This window comes from Plecotus auritus (genome assembly GCF_963455305.1).
Source record: "Plecotus auritus genome assembly, chromosome: 4".
Classification (NCBI taxonomy): domain Eukaryota; kingdom Metazoa; phylum Chordata; class Mammalia; order Chiroptera; family Vespertilionidae; genus Plecotus; species Plecotus auritus.
The window spans coordinates 135,507,008-135,530,657 of NC_137775.1; the positions used below are offsets into that span (position 1 = coordinate 135,507,008).

The 23,650-nt window shown below is 54.8% G+C and overlaps 1 protein-coding gene across 1 annotated transcript; it reads left to right on the plus strand.

The window, feature by feature from the left end:
- Window positions 1–849: 849 nt before the first annotated feature.
- Window positions 850–21,255, plus strand: CLEC2L (C-type lectin domain family 2 member L). The gene is made up of 6 exons (XM_080665719.1): window positions 850–1,219; window positions 10,488–10,562; window positions 12,886–13,052; window positions 15,451–15,551; window positions 17,016–17,128; window positions 19,950–21,255. The coding sequence occupies exons 1-5, from the start codon at window positions 1,030–1,032 to the stop codon at window positions 17,125–17,127; spliced, it is 645 nt and encodes a 214-aa protein (XP_080521845.1). The 5' UTR covers window positions 850–1,029; the 3' UTR covers window position 17,128; window positions 19,950–21,255.
- Window positions 21,256–23,650: the final 2,395 nt, after the last annotated feature.

Here is a 23,650-nt window from a genome sequence, read left to right on the forward strand (position 1 = left end):
GGTTCGATTCTGGTCAAGGGCATGTACTTTGGTTGCGGGCACATCCCCAGTGGGGAGTGTGCAGGAGGCAGCTGATCGATGTTTCTCTCTCATCGATGTTTCTAACTCTCTATCCCTATCCCTTTCTCTCTGTAAAAAATCAATAAAAATATGTATTTTTATTAATTTCAGAGAGGAAGAGAGAGGGAAAGATAGAAACTTCAATGATGAGAGAGAACCATTATCAGCTGCCTCCTGCACGCCCCCTGCTGGGGATGGAGCCCGAACCCGGGCTTGTGTCCTTGATCAGGATCGAACCTGGGATCCTTCAGTCCGCAGGCGGAGGCTCTGTCCACTGAGCCAAACCAGCTAGGGCTCGTCAGCTACTTCATAAAAGTTCCTGGCGCTTAGTGAAATGTTAACCGAATCTGAAATGTTGCTCCCCGTGTCCCCTCCAACTCCTGCCCTCCCGGTGCTCCCTGATTCTGTCCTTTCCTCTGTGCAGGGTCCCGGCCAAGTCCCAGCTCCGCCCTCTAATCAGGCGCCAGGACAGCCCGGAGGAAAGCCCCTCACCTTCAGAGCCGCACCGCGTCGACCCCTGAACTTTTTTTCCTTTTTAATTGAGCCCAAGAGGAAGGAGGCTGGGAGGTGGGGCTGGCTTAGAAGCCAGGTGTCCTGGGTTTAGGATCCTCGCTCCTCGTTTTGTAGCACCTGGCCTTCCCCACAGGAGAGGCTGCGGGTGGGGTGTCACTGCTCCTCGCCTCCCCCTCCCCCCCGGCGCACCCTCTTCGGCTCCTCCCCGCCCTCCCCGCCCGCGGTGCGCCGAGGCTGCGGCGCGGCAGGGCAGGCGAGGCGTGCTAGGCAGCAGCCACCGGGCGCAGCGGGCCGGCGCGGGGAGCCGGACTCAGCCACTGCCTGCGCGAGCCGCGGCCCTCGCCCACCGAGGTCGGCCTGGGGGGTCCGCAGGGTACGCGGAGCGCCGAGTGCGCGTGGGGCTGGGCCCCGCACCCGGGCGCAGGAGCGCGGGCGCGGCGGGGCGGAGCGCCGGGCATGGAGCCGGCCCGAGAGCCCCCAGCGCGGGCCCGGCCGCCGCCGCCCCCAGCCGCCCGCCCCGCGCCCGCCCCCACCGCGCCCAGGCCGCGCTCGCCCGGGGAGGCGGAGGCCCGCGGCCCCGAGGGACTGCTGCGGCGATCGGGCTCCGGCTACGAGGGCAGCACCAGCTGGAAGGCGGCCTTGGAGGGTAAGGTGCAGCGGCCCTCCATGCCCTGACCCGGGGACCGGGGACCAGGAAGGCGGGTAGAGTCACCTTGGCTGGTGTCCCGGAAGGGGGTGGGGGTGGGGGCGGCGAGTGGGACTCGAATCCGGAGGATTGGTTTGGGGCAATTAGGTGACACATTGCGGGGAGAGGGGTGTAACTGGGGACCACCCATGGTTATAGCCTTGACCCTGTCTCTGCAGCTCACTCACTTTTTGACCTTGGGAGCAGGCTCCATACTCCGAGCCTGTTTGCTCATGAGTGTCCCGTCCTCACCTGATGGGCATGAGGGGGTGCTTGACTGTCTGTGGCAGTGGAAATGCTTTGGGCAAAGTGAGGAAAGCTGTAGACCCCAGAGGTGTTGCCAGTGTCCAGTGAGAAGGGGGGCACCTGGTGGGGACGGGCCACTTAGGGAGGGAGAAGTGGAGGACCCCTGGCTGGCCAGCGGGCAGTGAGCGAAGTGGACAATGGATTCCATGTTCATGAGTTCTAGAAAACTTGTGTTGGCCACTGGTGGTGTGTGCTGTGGAGTGGCTGGAGTCGACAGGACAGAGGACCTGTCCTCAGGAGGCTTCTCATACTCCTGACACCCCAGTTCCAGGGCCGAGGGCCTCGGCAGCGTCACCTGGGGAAGCCCAGAGTCTGGCTCACCCAATCCTTAGGGAGGGCGAGTCAGAAAAGGAGAGCTTCCTGGGGTAGGTGACCTCTCAGGAGATCTGGGGAGGAGAAGGAAGGCGTGCCAGGCGCAAGGAGTGACATGGTCAGGGGCCAAGTGGCCAGAGCCAGCCTGTCCCTTGTGGGGAAGTGAACTCATGAACACCAGGAATGGGGGGGGGGGGTTTGAGGAGGACTGAGCCAAAGAGTTTGAACTTTGTCTGAAGGAGCCATAGAGATTTTAAAGCATAGAATGAGATAGTGGGTTTGTTCTTGGAAAAGCAGTGGTGTCGCAGGGGGGTTAGACCAAGGCCAGGTCAGGAGGAAAGTGGGCAGTGGTGGTGGGGGTGGGGCGGACCATAACCAGCACCTGGCAGGGCAGGTGCCTTGTGGAGGAGGGGAAGGTGGGGATCTACATGTCAGTGTTTGGCCCGAAGGCTGGTGAGCAGGGGATGCGGACTCCGGAGGGGAAGGCTGGTGCCTGGGTGGTGACTTGGGACAAAGGAGGCAAAGATGTTGGATCTTGAGCTGCAGGCTGAGGAGAATTGAGTGGGATCGCAAAGCCCTCACTCTGAAATAGTCTCCAGGTGCGTAGCATTGCTGGATTTGCCCGTGACCCTCCCCGTCTCCACTTTCCTCCTGCCTACGTATTTCCTAAAGTTGTTCACTCCTCTTGCCTGTTGTATTTCTTCATTCATTCATTTGTAAGATTTCTGCAGGGTCTGTCCCAAGTTAACTCTAGTCCCCAATGGGTAAGGTCATTTCAGGGTGGTGTGGTCTCCTTCAATGCCTGGGCTTACCTCTGCTTCCTCCTCCCAGCTGTGGCTGGCCAACCACCTGTAAGTGAGGCAGCAAATAGCCCAGCATCTCTCTTGAGACACTGGGTCTTTCAGCCCCTGGGGAGCCCACTCCCTGCTTAGTGCCTTACCTTTGGCCCAGCCTTGTCTCCAGTCCTGGTCTGGCTCCCTACCTGGCCTGTCTCTGTGTCTCCGTGTCTCATGCTCCCAATGGCACTGCTTCCTCCAGCGGCTCCACCCAGCATCAGCCCCACCCTTGATGCCTGTGGTCCCTGGGGGCTCAGCATCTGGGGCCTATGGACTTTCCCACAGGTGTTTTAGGATCTACAGTCTGAGTCCCTGTGAGGGACCTCCCCTCTGCCAGTCCTCTGAGGGTCTCCTGGGTGTTCCCTGGGTGCCCCATCTCCTGTCAGAAAAGGGGACCTTGTGGGCCAGGCTGGGTGCTCTCCAGGGTGCTGCCGTGTGGGCCCAGGGCCAGCCTTTAGTGCACTGCTCTCCCACATCTGTTCACTTGTCCTCCCCTTGCACAAACATTGATGGGGTGCCCACATAGTCCAGACACAGTGCTGGGCACTGGGAACACCCCTGCCCTTGAACAGTCACAGGGCTGGGGCTGAGGCAGCCTGATGGGTCTGGAGTCAGGTAAACCCAAACCCCGGGTTATCAGGTTTTTGAACTTGTGTGAGCCTCAATTTCCTCATCTGCCAAGCTAGATGATAATTCCTGCCTCTTAAGGCTACACAGACAGGTGCTGGGGTGTGGGCTGTGTGCAGGTGACTCCTCTCCCCACCTCCCTAGACGTGGCCTCCTGCAGTCCTGAAGGAGGAGCTCAGTTGAAATCCTTTGACTGCTGGTCTGCTAACCTTGAGTCCACTCCCCACCCCAAACTGGAGTCCATGTAATGGGCCCAGTCCATGGACACTGGCACCACCCATGATGGGTGAGGGGTCTGCCACTTTTGGGGGCCAAGGGTTTTGTAGCCTCTGCTTAGCCAAGCACATCTGGAAAAAACAGGAGACTTCTTGACTTGACAAAGTTGAACACTTAGGGCAGGGGTCCTCAAACTTTTTAAACAGGGGGCCAGTTCACTGTCCCTCAGACTGTTGGAGGGCCGGACTATAGTTTAAAAAAACAACTATGAACAAATTCCTATGCGCACTGCGGGCCCGGGACGAGTCGGCTGCTAAGCAGAACAGGCAGCGGCACCCGGTGGGCCGGATAAATGTCCTCGGTGGGCTGCATGTGGCCCGCGGGCCGTAGTTTGAGGACCCCTGACTTAGGGGACCTGTGCTCCTTTTTTACCACGAGCTTAACATTTATCAGACACCTACTATGTGCCGGACACTTTGCTGCAGGCTTTCCTATCAGCTGTCTCATTTGACCCTCACATCTACCCTTGCAGGGGGTTGGTGAGTGTCATATCTAGTTCATAGAGGAGGAAACTGAGACTCAGAGAGGCCACGGGTGTTGCCCAAGGACACATGTTGGCTGCTTACACATGAACCCCCCTGTCGGGTTTGCCACAGGGTCCAGTGAAAGCTCTTACACGGTCCCTCGAGGACCAAGCACCTTCGGCGTGGTGAGGCGAATTCGACAGAAACAAACTGCTTTGGGCGCAGGTCAGTCTCTTCAGGCTCCTCAGATGACCCGCCACCTCCTGCACAGACGGGTTAAGTGAAACGGAGAGCTTCTTAAGTCCCACGGTTGGGAATAGAGCCCAGGTCTTCAAGACTTTCCTTAGCTTAGACCAGTGGTCGGCAAACTCATTAGTCAACAGAGCCGCAGTTTGCTGACCACTGGCTTAGACCAACAATTAGCTTTATAAATCAAAAGCCAGTTGGAACTTCTTAATCAAATCTTCTCTCCCTGTGGATGTTAACCTTCCCTTCCACTCCAGCCTCAGGAGAGAGGCTGGGAAGGGTGACCCAGAGCTCTGGCCTGGGTTTTGGAAAGACTGGAGGTGATCTGAGATGGGGATATATCTGGCCTTGGGGGTGGAAGTGGGGAAAGGGGACTGGGGGCACGGGAGGGGGACAGAGTGATCCTGCAAATCTCAGGCCATAGATGTGTCAGTGCTCACCAATTCTGAATTTTTAATGTTGAAAGCTCCTTGGTTATGCATAAACCCACAACTTCCTGATCCAAACCACACATGCATTTAGCAAAGCCTCTTAAAAACTTAAAAATTACCAAACTCTACATTGGATAGTTTTGAACAGTCAAGATTATGCTCGTCAGGCTGTGACCCTGACAACTCAGAGACGTCCGCTGGGAGGCTCTTGGGGGCTGTGGGTGTGAGGGTGATGGGAGATTTGTTGGGGCTTGGAAGTCAGCTTGTTTTTCAGTTGTTCCTCTAACATTAGGCGAAGTCATATACATTCATAAACATAAATAAACTGCACCCCAATAAAGGCCATTGCACTGAAGGAAGGATTGCTGCATTAGACATTTGTTTATGGCTTGAATTGTATCCCCCCAAAGAGATATGTTGAAGTCCTCATCCCCCAGCACCTCAGAATATGACTTTATTTGGAAATGTGGGCGTTGCAGGTATTAGTTAAGATGTGGGCATACAGGGGTAGGGTGGTCTCCTAATCTAATGTGACTGGTGTCCTTATACGAAAATACTCATATGAAGATGAAGATCCAACTGAAGATGGCCATGTGACAAGGCAGAGAGCAGAGTGACCCATCAGTGAGCCAAGGAACCCCCGAGCTCGCCAGCACATCACCAGAAGCTGGAGCGAAGCAAGGAAGGATCCCCCAGGTTTCAGGGGGAGCACGGCCCTGCTGACACCTTGACTGTGGACTTCTGGCCTCCAGAACTGAGTGACAATACATTCCTGGTATTTTAAGCCACCTAGTTCATGGTACTTCGTCGCATCAGCCGTGGGAAATGAGTACAACGTTGCCTTGGATTGTCCACCCCAGAGCCATCCTGTGCGAGGCAGGCTCTCTCGTGCACTCTCTGTGTCCCCAGGGCGGGTCCAGAGCAGTTTTCCCAGGAGGGAGTGGGGCTCCCCAGTTCCGGTGATGTTGGAGACGCCCAGATGCCCCTTTCTTGGAGAGCAGGTGCACCTGTGTCCCTTTCTTACAAACTCAGTTGAGTTTTAGGCTGACGAAGGACATTGCCATTCAGTGTAGCTAAGTTCCCCTGTGTGTTAGTGCCCGTGGTGCTCTGTGATATGCAAGGCCGTGGCTCAGCCCTGTTACAGGGACTCCAAAGGCAAGTAGAACACAGCTCTTACCCTAAGGGAGCCTGTGAGCTTATTACCATCACCACCACCACCACCACCACCACCACCACCACCACCATCATCACCATCACCACCACCACCACCATCACCACCATCATCACCACCATCACCACCATCATCACTACCATCATCACCATCACCACCACCACCATTATCACCACCATCATCACCACCATCATCACCACCATTATCACCATCACCACCATCATCACCATCACCACCACCATCATCACCATCACCACCATCATCACCATCACCACCACCATCACCACCATCACCACCATCATCATCACCACCACCACCACCACCACCACCACCACCATCATCACCAACACCATCATCACCACCACCACCACCACCACCACCACCACCATCATCACCAACACCATCACCACCACCACCACCACCACCACCATCACCACCACCATCACTACCATCATCACCATCATCACTACCACCACCACCACCACCACCAACAACAACAACAACAACACCATCACCACCACTATCACCTCCATCACCACCACCATCACCACCACCACCACCACCACTACCACCATCACCATCACCACCATCACCATCACCACCACCACCACCACCACCACCACCATCACCACCACCACCACCACCACCATCACCATCACCATCACCATCACCACCATCACCATCACCATCACCATCACCACCACCACCACCACCACCACCATCACCATCATATCTCTTACCACTGAAGTAGAGCTTCCATACCAGACGTTGTTCTACGTGCCATCATTGAATTCTCGTAAAGTCCTAAGAGGCAGATACCACTATTACTTCATTTTTAAAGATGAGGAAAATGAAGTAAAATAGGAGCCAAGTAACTTTGCCAAGCTGCTCAGTCATCTAGAAAGTGGCAGCGCTGGGGTTTGAACACAGGCGAGTGGGTTAAGACACTCTGCTCTGATTCTCCATGCACAAAGGGTCACACAGCCAGTGTTAGAGAAGAGGGTGGAGAGGCAGGCTACATCTAGCGTGGTGGCGACAGGCAGCCGTCCTGCAGGGGGATCCCGACGACAGACTGCCTGTGGGGATACAGAGGACACACAGAAAGCCCAGCCCTGGGGGGCGGAGGGGAGCTTCCCCTCTCACTGAGCCTGGAGCCACCCGCCTCTGGACTCCTGGTCACCTGCCAGCGTCAACCTTGCTCACAGGAAGGACTCCAAAATGTTTGTTGGGCTTTCAGATGAAGGTGGCAGCCTGAACACGTGCATTTATTCTCTTTCCTTTCTGAAGCCCACTCAGACAGCAGTAAAGGAGTTTTCAAAAGGCCACAAGGACCACAGAACAGTAGAGGCCAGAAGAGCAATAAACTTGGGAGCTAGGAAGCAACAAGCGGTACCTGACTCCACGGGCAGAGGACCCACCCGAGTGACCCAGGGATGGGGGCGCGGTCATCGCGGTGGTTGGAAACAGGACTATGGGACATTCCTTTAGGAGGATTTAGACCCCCAGCCCCGGCCCACTCCATACAGCTTCTTCCCAGCCTCAGCAGGAGCCGAGGGTAAGTCTTGGGGGAGAGGGTCTCTAGACACCAGAACATTAGAGAACAAGCAATTAGGGTGACATTTACACAGTGAATGTGCAGTGCAGCCTCCTAGTCGCGTCTCCTGACCAAGCCCCTCCGGGAGAGAAAGCAGGAGAGCCTTCTCCAGGGACCGACCCACCTGGGAGGAAGAAGCCCAAGGAGGTCAACGCAGAGCCTGGAGGGTCAGCCCAGCTGGACCAGCTGCTGTGACCCCCCGCCCCCCCACCCAAGTTACCAAGCCCCTCCCATGGTCTCAGGGACACTGGTGAACTCTCTAGTCCTCCTGCCTTAACCAGGAATGAATAACCAAGGCTCTAATAAACAACAACAAAAAGCAAGCTGGAGGACACAGCGACTATAGAGGGAGGAATAAACTTTACTCTCCCCCCTCCCCCAGTAATATCCTCGGACAGCTGAGAGGAAGGGTTGCATCACTAAAATAAGAACAGGATGTTTTAAGAGGAATATTCAGATATCAGTAGCCTCTAAGCCAAAAACAAACAAAAAACTTTGGAGATTGAAAATAATCATAGAAATGAAAAATTTCAACGAAGGGTAGGAAGGGAAAGTTGAAAAAAATCTTCCAGGAAATAGAGCAAGAAGGCAAAGAGATACTGGATAAGGGAGAGGGAGAAGAGAGAGAAACAAAACATCGGTCCAGGAAGCCCAGCATTTCTCAAGCCTTTGTAAAGGACAACACAAGTGAATTACTAGAAGCATGACCATACCTGGGGTGCCACGGCATGCTAAACTGCTGTCAAAGGTTCTAGATACTTCTCATCATGGAGGAATCATGGTGTACAGACCAGCACCCATCTGTGGAGGTGCTGCTTCCAGCTATGTTCATTCATACCTTTGGTTTTAAAAAATGACTTAAAAAAGGGAGTTCTCACTACTAAGATGGCTATAATAATAATAAAAAGGAAACTAACAAGGGTTGGCAAGGTGGTGGAGACACTAGAACACTTGTGCATTGCTGGTGGGAAAGTAATATGGTGCAGCTTCTGTGAAAACAGTCTGGTGGTTCCTCAAAAATTTACCCATAAAATCACCACATGACCCAGCAATTCTGCTCCCAAGTGTTTACCCAAAAGAATGAAAACAGGGACTCAAGCAGATGCTTGTATGCCAATGTTTACTGCAGCATTATTCATAATAGACAAAAAGTGGAAACAACCCCAGTGTCAATCAACAAATGAATGGATAACCAAAGTATATATATTCATACACTAGAATATTATTCAGCCATAGAAAAGAACGAAATTCTTATACAACATGGATGCTACAACATGGATGAATCTTGAAATCATTATATAGTATTAAATGAAATAAGTCAGATACAAAAGAACAAATACTGTATGTTTCTACTTAAATGAAATATCTAGAATAGTCAAATTCAGAGATGGAAAGTAGGTTAGAAGTTACTAGGCCCTGGGGGTGGTGGGAATGGGGAGTTAATGCTTAATTGGTACAGAGTTTCTGTTTGGGGTGATGGGAAAGTTTTGCAAACGGACAGTGGGGATGGTTGCACAATATTGGGTATGCAATTAATGCCACTAATTGTACACTTAAAAATGGTTAAAATGGCATTTTTATGTTATGTATGTTTTATCACAATAAATAAACTTTATTTATTTATTTATTTATTTATTTTTTAAATAAACTTTAAAAGACCCTATGTCTAAAGTCTAAAATGGTTCTTTCATTAAATATAAAAGAAAAATTTAAGTGGTAACAAAAAAATACAAAAAAATTTTTCTTTTTTAAAATGTTTTTTCTTTATTGATTAAGGTATTACATATGTGTCCTTATTGCCCCATTGCCCCCCCCCACCCCCCTACAAAAACTTTTTTTAAAGGGAGAAGCCAGAGGATCTGGAAAGGTTTTGTCAAGAGGGTGGAGGGTGTATGCTCGGCCAGTGTGGCTCAGTGGTTGAGCGTAGACCTATAAACCAAGAGGTCTCTGGTTCAATCCCCGCTCAGGGCACATGCCCTGGTTGTGGGCTCGATCCCCAGAAGGGGGCATACAGGAGGCAGTCCATCCATGTTTCTCTCTCATTGATGTTTCTATCCCTTTCTTTCCCTGGAATCAATAAAAACATATTTTTTTAGAAAAAGAGTGTGGAGGGTGTAGACGTGGGCAGATTTCAAGACCTAGCCTTGGGGGAGCAGACCTTTGGGAGCAAAGATCCAGCCGCAGGGCTAGGAGGGTGGGCTGGGTTATTTCAGTGAGTCTGTGTGGCTGAACGGGGACATAGAGAAACAGCAAGAAATTAAAGATTAGAAAGCTCTATTGACCTATGAACCAGAAGGTCATGGTTCGATTTCCAGTTAGGGCACATGCCCAGGTTGCGGGCTCTATCCCCAGTCAGGGGTGAGCTGGAGGCAGCCAATTGATGATTCTCTGTCATCATTAATGTTTCTATCTCTCTCCATCTCCCTTCCTCTCTGAAATCAATAAAAATACATTGTTGTTGTTTTTTTATTTTTTATTTTTTTAAAAAATATATTTTATTGATTTTTTACAGAGAGGAAGGAAGAGTGATAGATAGTCAGAAACATCGACCAGCTGCCTCCTGCACACCTCCCACTGGGGATGTGCCCGCAACCAAGTTACATGCCCTTGACCGGAATCGAACCTGGGACCTTTCAGTCCGCAGGCTGACGCTCTATCCACTGAGCCAAACTGGTTTTGGCTTTTTTATTTTATTTTATTTTTTTAAAAAAGCTCTGCAGGTCACAGGAGGAGTTCAGGTGTGTAGCCCTGGAGGGAGGGCGATCACACAGGGGAACGTGGGAGTCAGGACTGTGCTCTGGAACAGCGCCTCTCAGGCCTGAGTGAGATCAGAATCACCGGGAGCACTTGTTACAACCCAGATGGCTGGCCCCACCCTGAGTTCCTCACTCCTGGGATGTGGGGCTGGCTGTGGCAATTGGTGGTGAGTGGGTGGCCTGGAATTGAACCCTTTTTCTTCTCCTCAGACACCACCACCCGTCTCCTGCTCGGGGCCATTGCCGTCCTCCTGTTCGCCATCCTGGTGGTGATGAGCATCTTGGGTGAGCATGGATGTTAGGGCATTTATGCGGTTCAGTGTGCCACCTCTTCAGAAGCGTGTCTAAGTAGGTCAAGAAAAGCTCCCGGCGTACCATGAATTCCATGGGGGACAAAGTAAATAGCAAACCGAGGAGTGTTCGTTCTAGAGGTGATTTTAGCTTAGAATACTCTTTTCACACCTCGACTCACAAGTCCCCTTTCTTAAGCGATGTAGGGAAAGTGGAGATGCCGTGAGAACTCAGAGCAAACTCCAGGGGGGTTAGGCGGGCAGTGCTTCTTGGAGGAGATGAGTTTGGGACAAGGGCCTTTAAAGATCACATTCATTCATTCAAGGGACATTTATAGAGCCTGCTGTGTGGTAGGCCCAGGGCTAAGTACTAGTGATAAAAAAAAAAAAAAAGATGTTTGTTATCTCCCATGTGCAAACATAGAGGTGCTCCTGCCTGGGGGAAGGGGGACTTCCCAGAGGGGGAAACACGGGTGCCAGATCCTGGTGAATGAATGGGGGCCTCCCTCCGGGAGGCAGAGGGAACAGAACAGCCCAAGGGGTGGGGCCTGAGCCACAGGAGGGCTGCGTGGGACTGAAAGGGGAGGGATGAAGACAACAGGCACCTTCACTATGGACAGCCACCAGGGAATTTGGCTGCTTTTAATGGATTCAAGGCAACGGATGCCGTGGGACCTGAAGGGTTTGCAAAGTGATTTGTCTTTAACCTTTGAGGCGCACCATCAAACCAGAGGTGGGCACCTCCAAATGGACAAAAAAAATCCACTGATGACATCAGCCCTTACTAAATCCTCGCCTACAGGGGTGCATGATAAGCAGGGAGTTTGTGTTTAGGGAAGAACCTGGTGACCTCTGGCGGCCGCTTGGGTTCCCCTAGAACAGTGGTCGGCAAACTCATTAACAGAGCGGCAAACTGCGGCTCACGAGTCGCGGTTTGCTGACCACTGCCCTAGAATAGTGACTGCAAATGAAATCGGTGCCTCTGGTCTCATTGGGAGGCCGGGAAATGTGTAAAGGTGGCACACTGTGACTTCAGTGAAGTCTCCTCAGAGATCCTGTGGAAAAGCAGCGGAAATGCAGCCACGCCAGGGTCACTAGTCCCGAGGGGACCTGTAGCGCACGGAGCAGGTGTGCCATGTACGCTGGTTAACCGGAGTCCGTGTGGCTGGGATCCCTCTCTTGGCGCTGTCTGGTCTACATTTAATCAATCACTTGTATGAAAACAAACAAAATGAATGCTTATAGAATGCGTAGGTGATACAATCCAAAGAGGGATGTTTAATATGACAGACGAGAAAAAAATCAAGATTAACATGTGTCTTTAAAAACTCAGAGGAGCCAACACGAACGAGATAAACGTGGGAGAAATAAATATAAGACCCTTCATTTGGGTTTGAAATTGACTTATACATGTTCTGGCCACGGGGGAGGCCTGACTTGGAGAGAAAGCATATGAACACGATCAGAGCGTGGCTTAATTCCTATTGGCAAGGAGGCCCTTGGAGAATCTGATGGATGCTCTGGGCTTCCTTCCCAGAACAGCACGCGTGTGCACACAGCCCAGACTCCTCTCTGATGCGGTCTGCAGGCCAGGAGCCCATAGCAGCTGGAAGGCAGCGTGGTGATCGCTGTTGCTGGGGGCGGGGTCCATCCGAGGCTCCTGTCTGTTGAGTGGCAGCGTTGTGATGATGCGGGCACCCTGTGGTGAGCCAGGCAGGATGAAGGGTCTGGGGAGAGGCCGTGTCTAAGCCTCGAGAGGGAGGCTGCTGTCCTTCAAGTGGGTGCTAGACGGCGACCGGCTTTGCTCTGGGTCACCCCAGAGGCAGATCCCGGGCCAGCAGGTCTAGGTCACAGGAGGGCAGGTTGGAACTCAGAACCAGAAAAGAGCTTCCAGCAGTCAGTGGTGGAAGGGCTGCCTTGTTAGCTAATAGGGCATGGCCAGGGCCTGCTGAGCCTGCAGGTGGGTGCCACCCAGGCTGGAGAGAGGACGCGTCCCGTGGCTCCAAGTCCCTTCTGAATCTGAGTTTCTGGGGTTCCATGCCTTGAAGAGTTCGGAGAGAGAGGAGGTCTTAACCCAGTAGCTAACCTGTCACGTCCCTCCTCCCGCCCCAACCCCCGCCCCGTGTCCCTCAAACCTCCCAAATTTCTCTTTCTGCTGCATTTAGCCACCCACCTTCTCCCTGCCAGGCACTGTGAGGTGCTCACCTGAGCCGTGTCAGTGAGGGGCACCCAGGTGGGGCTGGTGGAGGGAGCCGCGGGGGCAGCGTGGGGTTCTTTGGGCCAGGCCTGCTGTGATGCTGACCCCTCTCTTCCTGCAGCTTCCAAGGGCTGCATCAAGTGTGAGGCGCCCTGCCCGGAGGACTGGCTGCTCTACGGCAGGAAATGCTACTTCTTCTCCGAGGAGCCGAGGGACTGGAACACGGGCAGGCAGTACTGCCACACCCACGAGGCGGCGCTGGCGGTGATTCAGAGCCCCAAGGAGCTGGTGAGTGCTGGGAGGGGCCCTCGGAGACCCCGCCCTGGGACTCGGTGTCCGTGTTTCCAGCGCCCCCCCAGCCGCCGCACAGCCAGCGTGTGCAGGCGGGCCCCTCAGGGTCTGCAGGCCCGGGGTGGGTGTCCACTGCTCTGGTCAAGGCCAACTATGTCACCGCAGGCTGGGTTGCTGCGCTCAGCTCGGTATTGTAACGTAAGAATTACAAGTGACCAGTGCACCTGAGAAATCATATCGCATCTCCTAGGCCAGTGGTCGGCAAACTCATTAGTCAACAGAGCCAAATATCAACAGTACAACGATTGAAATTTCTTTTGAGAGCCAAATTTTTTTAATTTAAACTTCTTCTAACGCCACTTCTTCAAAATAGACTCACCCAGGCTGTGGTATTTTGTGGAAGAGCCACACTCAAGGGGCCAAAGAGCCGCATGTGGCTCACGAGCTGCAGTTTGCCCACCACTGTCCTAGTCCAACTGGGACAGGAGCTCTTGTGTCACCCCCAAAACGGTTTTGTCCACAGACACGTGGGAGAAACAGGCCGTCTTTTGGCTGTGTGGGAGTTGGGTGCCATGGTGTGGGGATGTGGGTGCAGAGGTGTGGGGATGTGGGTGCAGTGGTGGCTGTGCGGGAGTTGGGTGCCGTGGTGTGGGGATGTGGGTGCCGTGGTGTGGGGATGTGGGTGCCGTGGTGTGGGGATGTGGGTGCAGTGGTGGCTGTGTGGGAGTTGGGTGCAGAGGTGTGGGGATGTGGGTGCAGCGGTGGCTGTGCGGGAGTTGGGTGCCGTGGTGTGGGGATGTGGGTGCAGTGGTGGCTGTGCGGGAGTTGGGTGCAGAGGTGTGGGGATGTGGGTGCAGCGGTGGCTGTGCGGGAGTTGGGTGCCGTGGTGTGGGGATGTGGGTGCCGTGGTGGCTGTGCGGGAGTTGGGTGCAGTGGTGTGGGGATGTGGGTGCAGTGGTGGCTGTGCGGGAGTTGGGTGCAGAGGTGTGGGGATGTGGGTGCAGTGGTGGCTGTGCGGGAGTTGGGTGCCGTGGTGTGGGGATGTGGGTGCCGTGGTGGCTGTGCGGGAGTTGGGTGCAGTGGTGTGGGGATGTGGGTGCAGTGGTGGCTGTGCGGGAGTTGGGTGCAGACGTGTGGGGATGTGGGTGCAGTGGTGGCTGTGCGGGAGTTGGGTGCCGTGGTGTGGGGATGTGGGTGCCGTGGTGGCTGTGCGGGAGTTGGGTGCAGAGGTGTGGGGATGTGGGTGCAGCGGTGGCTGTGCGGGAGTTGGGTGCCGTGGTGTGGGGATGTGGGTGCCGTGGTGTGGGGATGTGGGTGCCGTGGTGTGGGGATGTGGGTGCCGTGGTGTGGGGATGTGGGTGCAGTGGTGTGGGGATGTGGGTGCAGTGGTGGCTGTGCGGGAGTTGGGTGCCGTGGTGTGGGGATGTGGGTGCAGTGGTGTGGGGATGTGGGTGCCGTGGTGTGGGGATGTGGGTGCCGTGGTGTGGGGATGTGGGTGCCGTGGTGTGGGGATGTGGGTGCAGTGGTGGCTGTGCGGGAGTTGGGTGCCGTGGTGTGGGGATGTGGGTGCAGTGGTGGCTGTGCGGGAGTTGGGTGCAGTGGTGTGGGGATGTGGGTGCAGTGGTGTGGGGATGTGGGTGCAGTGGTGGCTGTGCGGGAGTTGGGTGCCGTGGTGTGGGGATGTGGGTGCCGTGGTGTGGGGATGTGGGTGCAGTGGTGGCTGTGTGGGAGTTGGGTGCAGAGGTGTGGGGATGTGGGTGCAGTGGTGGCTGTGCGGGAGTTGGGTGCAGTGGTGTGGGGATGTGGGTGCAGTGGTGGCTGTGTGGGAGTTGGGTGCAGAGGTGTGGGGATGTGGGTGCAGTGGTGGCTGTGCGGGAGTTGGGTGCAGTGGTGTGGGGATGTGGGTGCAGTGGTGTGGGGATGTGGGTGCAGTGGTGGCTGTGTGGGAGTTGGGTGCCGTGGTGTGGGGATGCGAAAGGCAGAGAACCTAACAACACCTTGTTTGTCTCTGATGCACAGGATAAGAGCCCTTCTTCAGAGAAAGGCCAGAGGATGTAGGTAGAGGGACGATCGCCCTGAGCGCTGAGGGTTGTCCCAGGTGCCTATGAAGTGGGCAAGCCCAGGCTTCCTATGCGTCAGGGAGCTAGCACCTGGGCTGCTGGGCCAGGGCACAACCTTGTGCCAGGGTTCCTGGCCGGGGGCAGGCCCCAGAGCCGGGTCCCCTAGGGCCACTGCAGGCACTGCTGGGCGGTCAGTGTGAGTGCAGGGCACTCTCTGACCCTAGGCCTCACTTCTGGGGTGCAGCTAGGCGCCCCTCTCAGTGTCTGTATATCTTGGGAGCCCTAAGCAGTCAGGAGACCACATCTGACTGAGCCTTCCCCTTTCCTTGGTGCAGGAATTTATGTTCAAGTTCACGCGGAGGGAGCCCTGGATTGGCCTTCGCAGAGTCGGGGACGAGTTCCACTGGGTCAACGGGGAACCCTTTGACCCCGACACGTGAGCTGAGGCTTCGTCTTCGTCCTCCGCCCGAGCTTAGCCCGGGCACCTCCCGAGGGAACCGCCTGGAGCTGTGCTAGCGAGAGCTCCCCCGAGGTTCAGCGGGTGTGACGGCCCTTAACCACGTCGCTTTACTTCATTTCTCGCCCATGAATTTAGCCTGGGGTGCTGGCTCTGCTCCAGCGAGCCTCCTGTGCCGCCCTGTGACTCCCTTGTCTGTGCAGGGCCTGTCTGCACGGCTGTGCGGTTCAGCCCCAGGGGGAGGGAGTCCGTGCCTGGACGTCCCTCTGTGCTGGCCAGGGCACACCACACCTGGCCACAGGGCCGGTGGGGAGGGGGCCTCTGCTCGGGGCAGCCACATGCCACCCAAAGGCTGACACTGCAGGAAAGGGGCGGAGCCTGGGCACTGTGAGCGCTGGAGGCCCTGCTGGGGTGTGGGTGGTGTGTGCTAGACCCACGTGTGGGAGTGAGTGTGTGAAGGGCGAGGCGCCAGGCACTGGTTTGTGGGGTGATGGTGGCAGTGGTCACGGGTGGTGGGGTGTACGATTGGGGCAGTGAGGGTGGTGACAGGTGTGGGGGGCGGTCTAGGTTAGAGAAGGGCAGGGAATAAGGGAATGAATCCTGGCTTTCAGTCCAGACCTTATGGCTGGAGGAACAGGCCACGAGGAGGTGGGGGGCCCTGCTGCTGAGGACCACGCCGGCCCCCAGCCCTCCTTCCCACGGAGGCCGAGTGAGGCTCCCTCCGTCCCAGCAGCCTCCAGCAGCAAGTAGCCGGTTGACAGTTCCTGTCCCCTCTCCATTGCTGCACCTGCCTCTCCTCATCACCTCTTCCTTTTCCCGCTCCCATCGCAGATCAGCTCTTAGCACTGCTGATAAGTCTTCACTTTCTGTCCCCTTATCCCCTTCTGGAAGCTTCCTGCTCCCAGAGGCAGGGAGAGCCCTGGAGATGGGTCCCCACATGCTGACCACCTGGCAACCATGGGCCTTGGGCCATGTTTCCCTGACACTGAGGTGGTCCTGCCCCCACACTCCCTCTCGGGGTCATTCTGATGCCAACGCTTGTGGGACCCCAGCTCCAGGCTTGGCAGGGGGCTCAGATCAGGGTGAACAGAAGAAACCTTGGACTCTGAAGGCTGCTTTCAGGCGAGGAGAGCCCTCCCACACAGGCCCCTGAATGACGTCCGGTTTCCTGGGCAACAGCCCCAGTGTTGAACGTTGGAGTGATTGGGGTCCACCCCAACCTGTGAGGCCCTTTAAATCAGCTCCTCTCTCCCCAGCTCTTCTGTGCGGACACTGTGCCAGGGGACCCCTGTTCAGGAGCTGACCTGGGGGGCTGGAGCCCGGTGCCGGGAGCAGGGAGGCAATGGGAAGCCCGTTAGGAAGGTCTTGGGGCTGGATGTCCTGGGAGGTGTTTGGAGGGGCAGACACCACAGGTTGAGCGCTGGTCGTCTCTCCTGGCCACAGATTCGCCATCGCGGGCCTCGGGGAGTGCGTCTTCGTGGAGCCCACCAGGCTGGTGTCGACGGAGTGTCTGATGACCCGGCCCTGGGTGTGCAGCAAGATGGCCTATACGTGAGGTGGGTCAGGCCAGGCCCGCCCGCCCCAGGCCCCTCTCCCAGGCCCATGAGTCCTGTCTCCTTGGCCCCAGGCAGGTCCTGTGGCTTAGCAGTTGAATCCCATGTGCTCAGGAGGGTAGGGCCCTCTCCCCAAAACACAAGCACAGAGCCCACTTTTAGCACCTAACAACACCCCCCACCGCCCCATTCTGGAACCTACCTTCCTCCTGCGGCCCTGGCACTGACACACCGCATTGATGTTGGCACACACAGCCCCCTCCCCACACTCCCCAAGTCATTTCTCTCGTGGTTGCTGGGGAGGCTGGGAGCAGGGCTTCCCTGGCCTGGGTCCCGCACACCTGCCCTCCTTGCCTTGTTTGGGCCGCTGCCTGGCAGGCCCCGCTGCGTGGCGGTGCTGCGTGGCGTCTCCGATGGAATAAAGACATGACCGGCATCCAGAGGAGTCGGCTGCCATTTGCTCCAGGGCTCGGGGAGGGGCAGAGGGCATGGCTCTGGGTGCTGTGGGAGGGGCCACGTCAAGCCCACTTGACCTAGCTTGGCGGGTGGCAGTACACGGGACCTGAGGGCAGAATCAGTGTGGCCTCAGGGCACCGCTTAACTTTGCAGGCCCCAGTTATTCTTAGATGCAGGGTGGGCTCCTGCTGGCTCCTCATTACTATTCAGCTCAACATGAGGAGCGTTTATTCACACCCACCACGCGCCAGACGCCACGCCAGGCATGGGGATCAACAGCTTTATCCCCCAGGGAGCACGCTGGGAGCAGAGGAAACAGCTTGGAAAGTACCAGAATGTTCTGGAACGTAGCCCAGGGATGGTTTATGCTGTCTCAGGGGAGGATTAGCCATGGGCTAGAGATGATGTTTGTGTTGGGCCTGATACAGTTTGTGCAGGTCCTATGGCCCCTTCCCAGGGCCTTTGGTCTGCCTGGGGCCGGGGGGGGGGGGGGGGCGGGCGCAGACAGGACGAGAGGGGGATGGCAGGTCCACCAGTGCCCCCTCCCCCGTCCACCCCCCCCCCCCCCCCCGAGGGCAGAGCAGCTGGCCGTGGGGCCCAGGCCGCCCCAGCCTCCGCTCGGTGCCCTGGCTGGCGTCACGTGGGCGGCCTGCCTGGGAGCTGCCTGTGTGAACTGGGTCCTGGCCCATTTTCAGAAAATAGCTCAGGGGAACCAGGTCCAACTCTGCCCCGCTCAGCCTTCACTGCTGGGTTTCAGACAACACTGCCAATGTGGTTTTGTTGGCCTCTTTGCATGCTTTCTAGATTTCTAGTAAAACATGGGTATTCTGGGGTTCTGTATCTTGTCATTATTGGGGAGCCAGAGGGGGACTGGGTGTACAATAATGAGGTTAAAGGAATTCAGGGTGGTGATGGGCCTGTGGGGGTGGCAGGAAGCCCACCCCCTCCCAGCACCTGCAGGGAAGTGTTGAGTGGCTGCAGGCTCAGGCTGAGGACTGGCCAGCTGCTCCTGCTGGGGGGCGGGGGGAGTCCTCTCACTCACACCTGTTCTCAGTCGTGCTCAGGTCTGGGGTCTCAGTGTCCTCCCCTCAAAGACAGGGAGGCTCAAAAGCCTAGAGTGGAGAGATCAAGAGACTTGTATGCATGTATATAAGCAAAACCAATGGACGCAGACATCAGAGGGTGAGGGCAGGATTAGGGGGATGGGGGGGCAACGGGGAGATAAACACATTTATAATACCTTAGTCAATTAAAAAAGTCCCTCCCCCTCCTCCCCTCCCCCGCAAAAGAAAGCCTAGTGCCTTGCTTTTCACGTGGCACAGCATTTAATTCTCACAGAAATGCCCGGAGGCAGGCAGTGTGCCACAGCGACAAAGCTATACCTGGGCCGGGGCCCCGGAGGAGGAGGAGGAGGACCCACGAGTTGAGTGCTCTCGTCCTGCCCTGGGGCTCAGGCAGGAAGAACCAGCAACAGGAGGTCTGGGAAGGAGGCCGTGTGACAGGAGCCGTGAACCCTTGCGATTCGACTCTGCAAGGCCTGCTCCAGCTTTGGAGGCACCTGGTGACTAGGCTGTCCTGACCCTGGGTTTGTCCTGGGACCACAGAACAATTCCAATCCATGTAGAAAAAGGAGCCCTGACTGCCGGTCACCAGTTTTGAAGGAGTGTTCCTATCTGGTTACTGCAGGGGGAGGAAACAAGGCAGACACAAAACACAACACAACACTGGCGTGGCCTGTCTTCAGAAAGATAGACCACCTGCCAAAGGTTACTACCAGCCCGGCAGCCCCACTCCCTTGTGGGCTGAGTCCACTGGGTGTGCTGGGCGGTGGAGCCTGGTGCTGTGCTCCTGGCGGCCACAGCGGGGAGGCACCAAGTAAGCTTAGGTCAGAGCCCCTCCTTCCTTGGCCCATTTGAACCCAAAGCCCAGTCCCTTGGAGCCAGCAGGGTGCCTGGGGAAGGCTGGAGCATGCAGACGGCCCTTGTGAAGATGGGGGGTGACAGGGAGGGCTTTTTAAGGAGGACACATTGGGGTGGTAGTGTTTGGTGCTGTGCTGAGTTACTAGTGTTTGCTTAGTGAATCCACACCCTGCAAGGTCGGCACCATCCGCCTGAGGAGACGGGCTCAGAGAGGTAAAGGACTTGCTCATATACACAGCTTGGAGGTGGTGGGGGCAGAGTTTGAACCCAGACCATCCCCACAGGGCTCTTGGGGAGACACTTGTATGGCATGAGCGTCCCCGCCCAGCCAGCCAGCTCCGAGGAGGGAGGGGGTGTCCCTGTGAACCCACGATGGAGAAGGGGCGCCCTGGGAAGATGTCCGGCCACAGAGTAGGGATTGCTAGTAATGACTTCCGTCTCTCCTTCAGGGCCCAGCGCCAGCCTCCCTGCCAGCCTCCCTGCCAGGACAGCAGCAGCCCTGAGCGACCACGCCCTCTCCCCAGCACCTCCACCTCTTGACACTGAGCCTTTCACACGGCGCCTGTCACTTTGCCATCCTGACGTTTCTTCATGTTACCTGACCGCTCCTGCACCTGATGATAAACCCCTGGGGAGCAGGCTTTGTGTGCCCTTGGCCTCTTGAATGTACAAACACGCACTCAAAGATGATTGTACATGACAAGTGTACACAGCATCATCAACGGTCTCCCACGGTGGGAGAGAGCGGGTCCATCATCAGAAGACTTGTGCTTGGCCTTGGTGGGCATGGCATGATTTTTAGAGGCACAACAGAGATGGACTCTTGAGTTTGTTCTGCTTCAATTAAACAAGCTCATGCACACACTGGGTGGGCTGGGTGGGGGTGGCCCGGAAGTACAGGGGAGAGCTGCCTCAGTCTCCAAAACGTCCTTTGCATCATTCACGCAGCCTGATGAGGAGACAGCTGCGAGTGGGACCAGGCTCAGGGAGTTTCCATCAGGGAGGGGGCTGACTGCTGAAGGTTCCTGTGACCCCCTGGATATAGCCCTAATTAATATCACTGCTGTTTCGTGACAGCCGAGACCTGGTTTCCAGAAATGGCCACTGCCTGCTGAGTGCTTACAGCAGGAGGGGAGGCGGGGAAGGAGTAGCTGCCTCTCTCCCCTTCCTGCTCTGTAGCCAGCTCCAAGCTCGGAGTATGAAATTGAAACAGGCATCCAGGAAGGCTCCTGCCACCCCCATCCGAGATCCCACCACTCTGCTAAGGCGGCGGGGAGTGGACACACACTAGGTCTGGCTCCAAAGACCTGCCCTGGGCCAGTCAGGGGCTAGCTCGTCCCAACAAGCAGTTGTGGAGTTCAGCCCGCTGTGCGGAACCTCTCTGACCCCAGGCTTCACCTCTGTCAACTAGAACCATACCTGCCCTGCCTACCTAACAGGGTTTTGAGACTCTTAGATGTTAGAATTTCAGGGGTTAGAAATGATCGACCCCGTTCTGACTATCCATGAGGCCCAGAGAGGTTGAGTGACATGTCCAAGGTCACACAGCTAGTGGCAGAGCCGGGCCCGGTCTGGCGGCGGCGCTCCTGTTTCCTGTTTGTTCTCTCATCCCTGCATGTGTCGTGCTTTGTGTATTTGTCGGCCGCCCACGTGGAAATTAAGCTCCTAGAGGGCAGGGGTCCCCTCGCACACTTTTCTGTTTCTCTGGCGCCTGGTACATACAGAAGGTGCTCAATAAATGTGTGTTGAACTAAACTGATCTTGGCTTCTAGTTCAAGTTCTCTTTCCTCTACACCAGGGGTGGGGAACATCCTGCCCTCGGCCGTATAAGACCCAAGAAATCCTTTGGTCTGGCCTGCCAAGGCACTAGGGGTGAGTTGATTAAGTGTTTGACCACACACAGCAGGCTAATTTTTAAGGTGATAACTTTGTATGGCCTGTGAAAGATGTTATGACTATCCAAGTGGCCCTGGGCAGAAGAAAGGTTCCCACTCCTGCTCTATGCCATGCTGCCTCTGGCCCTGGAACCTGCATTTCCCATTCAGCTGCCCACAAACTAGGAAAACTTTCAGACGTTTTTGAGAAAAAAAATAAGCAAGATACTCACCGGCCTTGTGACACCCATTCTGGACCATAGTCTAGAGCAGTGGTCGGCAAACCGCGGCTCGCGAGCCACATGCGGCTCTTTGGCCCCTTGAGTGTGGCTCTTCCACAAAATACCACGGCCTGGGCGAGTCTATTTTGAAGAAGTGGCGTTAGAAGAAGTTTAAGTTTAAAAAATTTGGCTCTCAGAAGAAATTTCAATCGTTGTACTGTTGATATTTGGCTCTGTTGACTAATGAGTTTGCCGACCACTGGTCTAGAGCACAGGACCCATTTGAGCGAATACATACAATTCTAAGACAAAATTGGAATAACAATAACAATTAATACTAATTACTAGTAAGAACTTGTTAGGGCCAGACATTGTGCTATGCAGTTCACACACGAAGTGCTCGCTCACTTAGCCCAGTGCCTGGTCCACAGTAAGTGCTTAATAACAAACCACATTCTCGGAGGCTTTCTCTCTCACACAGATTCCGCAGATTCTGCCATGGCTCTGGAGACCTGCCTGCCACATTGCCTTAGCATATCAGGATGCTTTCCTCCAAACCGACCAATCACAGTTAGGGGGAGGGAGAACCTGCAGAAGCGTGCATTGCTTCCCAAATGCTTCCACCTGGAAGTGACTGGGACTCCTGAAACCTTTCCTTGATTAAAGGAAAAGCTTGAACACCTAACTTCAAAAAGACCAAGAAGTCCTTCCATGTGCCGGAAGGAAAAGATAGTGAAAAGGCTTGTTGCATGGCAGACCTCTCTGTGACATCCCCACCCACATTCTGTGGGACCCTCTCCATTCAAAGCCCTGGACGGAGTGAAGCTGCTCCCATCGCTGACCTGCATTAGTCAGGCTACAGGCTAGAAAGAGACCTTTATTTTGTTAAACCTCTGCAATTTGGGCATTGTTCTAGAACAAGCATGTCAAACTCAAAGGCTAATATGGGCAAAATAAACAAGGTTTAAGTTTATGTGGGCTGCAAAAACACAAAGGCTTCAATTTTCATAGAAATGTAGGTATATTTCGATAGAGACATGCTGAATACAAAGAGCTGAAATAAATGAGTAATCTACACTAATAAAAGAGAAAGATGCCAATTGACTGTACCTTCGCGATGCCACCAGCCAATCAGGAGTGAGTATGCAAATTAACCCAACAAAGCTGGCGGGTTAATTTGCATACACAGGTGCTGAGCAGCCGGGGGTGGGATGTTTGCGTCATCACCAGGTGTTCTGCACCGCCCCAGCTGCTCTGAGCCTCTGGGCAGTGTGGGAAGGCGGAAAGGTGGCTCCGGGCGGAGCGAAGGTGGTGCTGGCAGCCAGGGGAAGGCCCATTCTTACACGAATCTTCGTGCATTGGGCCTCTAGTCGTTAACATAAAATAATAAAACATTTTAATAAAAATATTTTTTCTTGAACATTAACTTACCAGACACTGCATAACTGCACAAATTAATAAGCGTTATGCAAATAAATCTATTTTTCTTGGTCTCCGAAAGCAAAATATTTTCTGTTGCGCCAAACAAGTCAGTACAAGACTAATGACGTGGCAATCAGCTGCTAAAATACTCGCTGCTAGTATTAGTGGAGAGAAATGGTGTACCTGTGCATAAGGCATGTAAGGAAAATGAATGCAACATGATTATAGTAATCATTAGCGAATGTTGTAGTTCGTTATTAATAATTATGTATAACAGGACATTGTAAAAATTAAGTTATGAAATTCTTATTAAAATGTTTTACATACCGTTATATTGTCTGGGCTGCAAAAATATTCATTGTGGGCTGCATGCGGCCCGCGGGCCATGAGTTTGACATGCTTGTTCTAGAAACTAGCATACTGATACCCTACTCAACCTACATGAGAGCTAAAGTTAAAGAAGATAAGAAGGTAGACTACTTGCAATAATAAATAATCCTAACATTTCAGTGGCTTAAATATAATTGAAAGATTTATCTCTTGCTCTTTTGTGGTTTTATCCAGCGTGGTTTTGCTAGGGGACAGCCACCTGGGCTTCTGCCATCTGGTGGCCCCACCGCTCTCTGGGCTCTC

Excerpts from the sequence above, each read along its gene's own strand:
- CLEC2L (XM_080665719.1), top strand. The coding sequence starts at position 1,030 with ATGGAGCCGGCCCGAGAGCCCCCAGCGCGGGCCCGGCCGCCGCCGCCC. Across the intron at positions 1,220-10,487 it reads CTGGAAGGCGGCCTTGGAGG|ACACCACCACCCGTCTCCTG; the intron begins GTAAGGTGCAGC and ends TCTTCTCCTCAG. Across the intron at positions 10,563-12,885 it reads GGTGGTGATGAGCATCTTGG|CTTCCAAGGGCTGCATCAAG; the intron begins GTGAGCATGGAT and ends CTCTTCCTGCAG.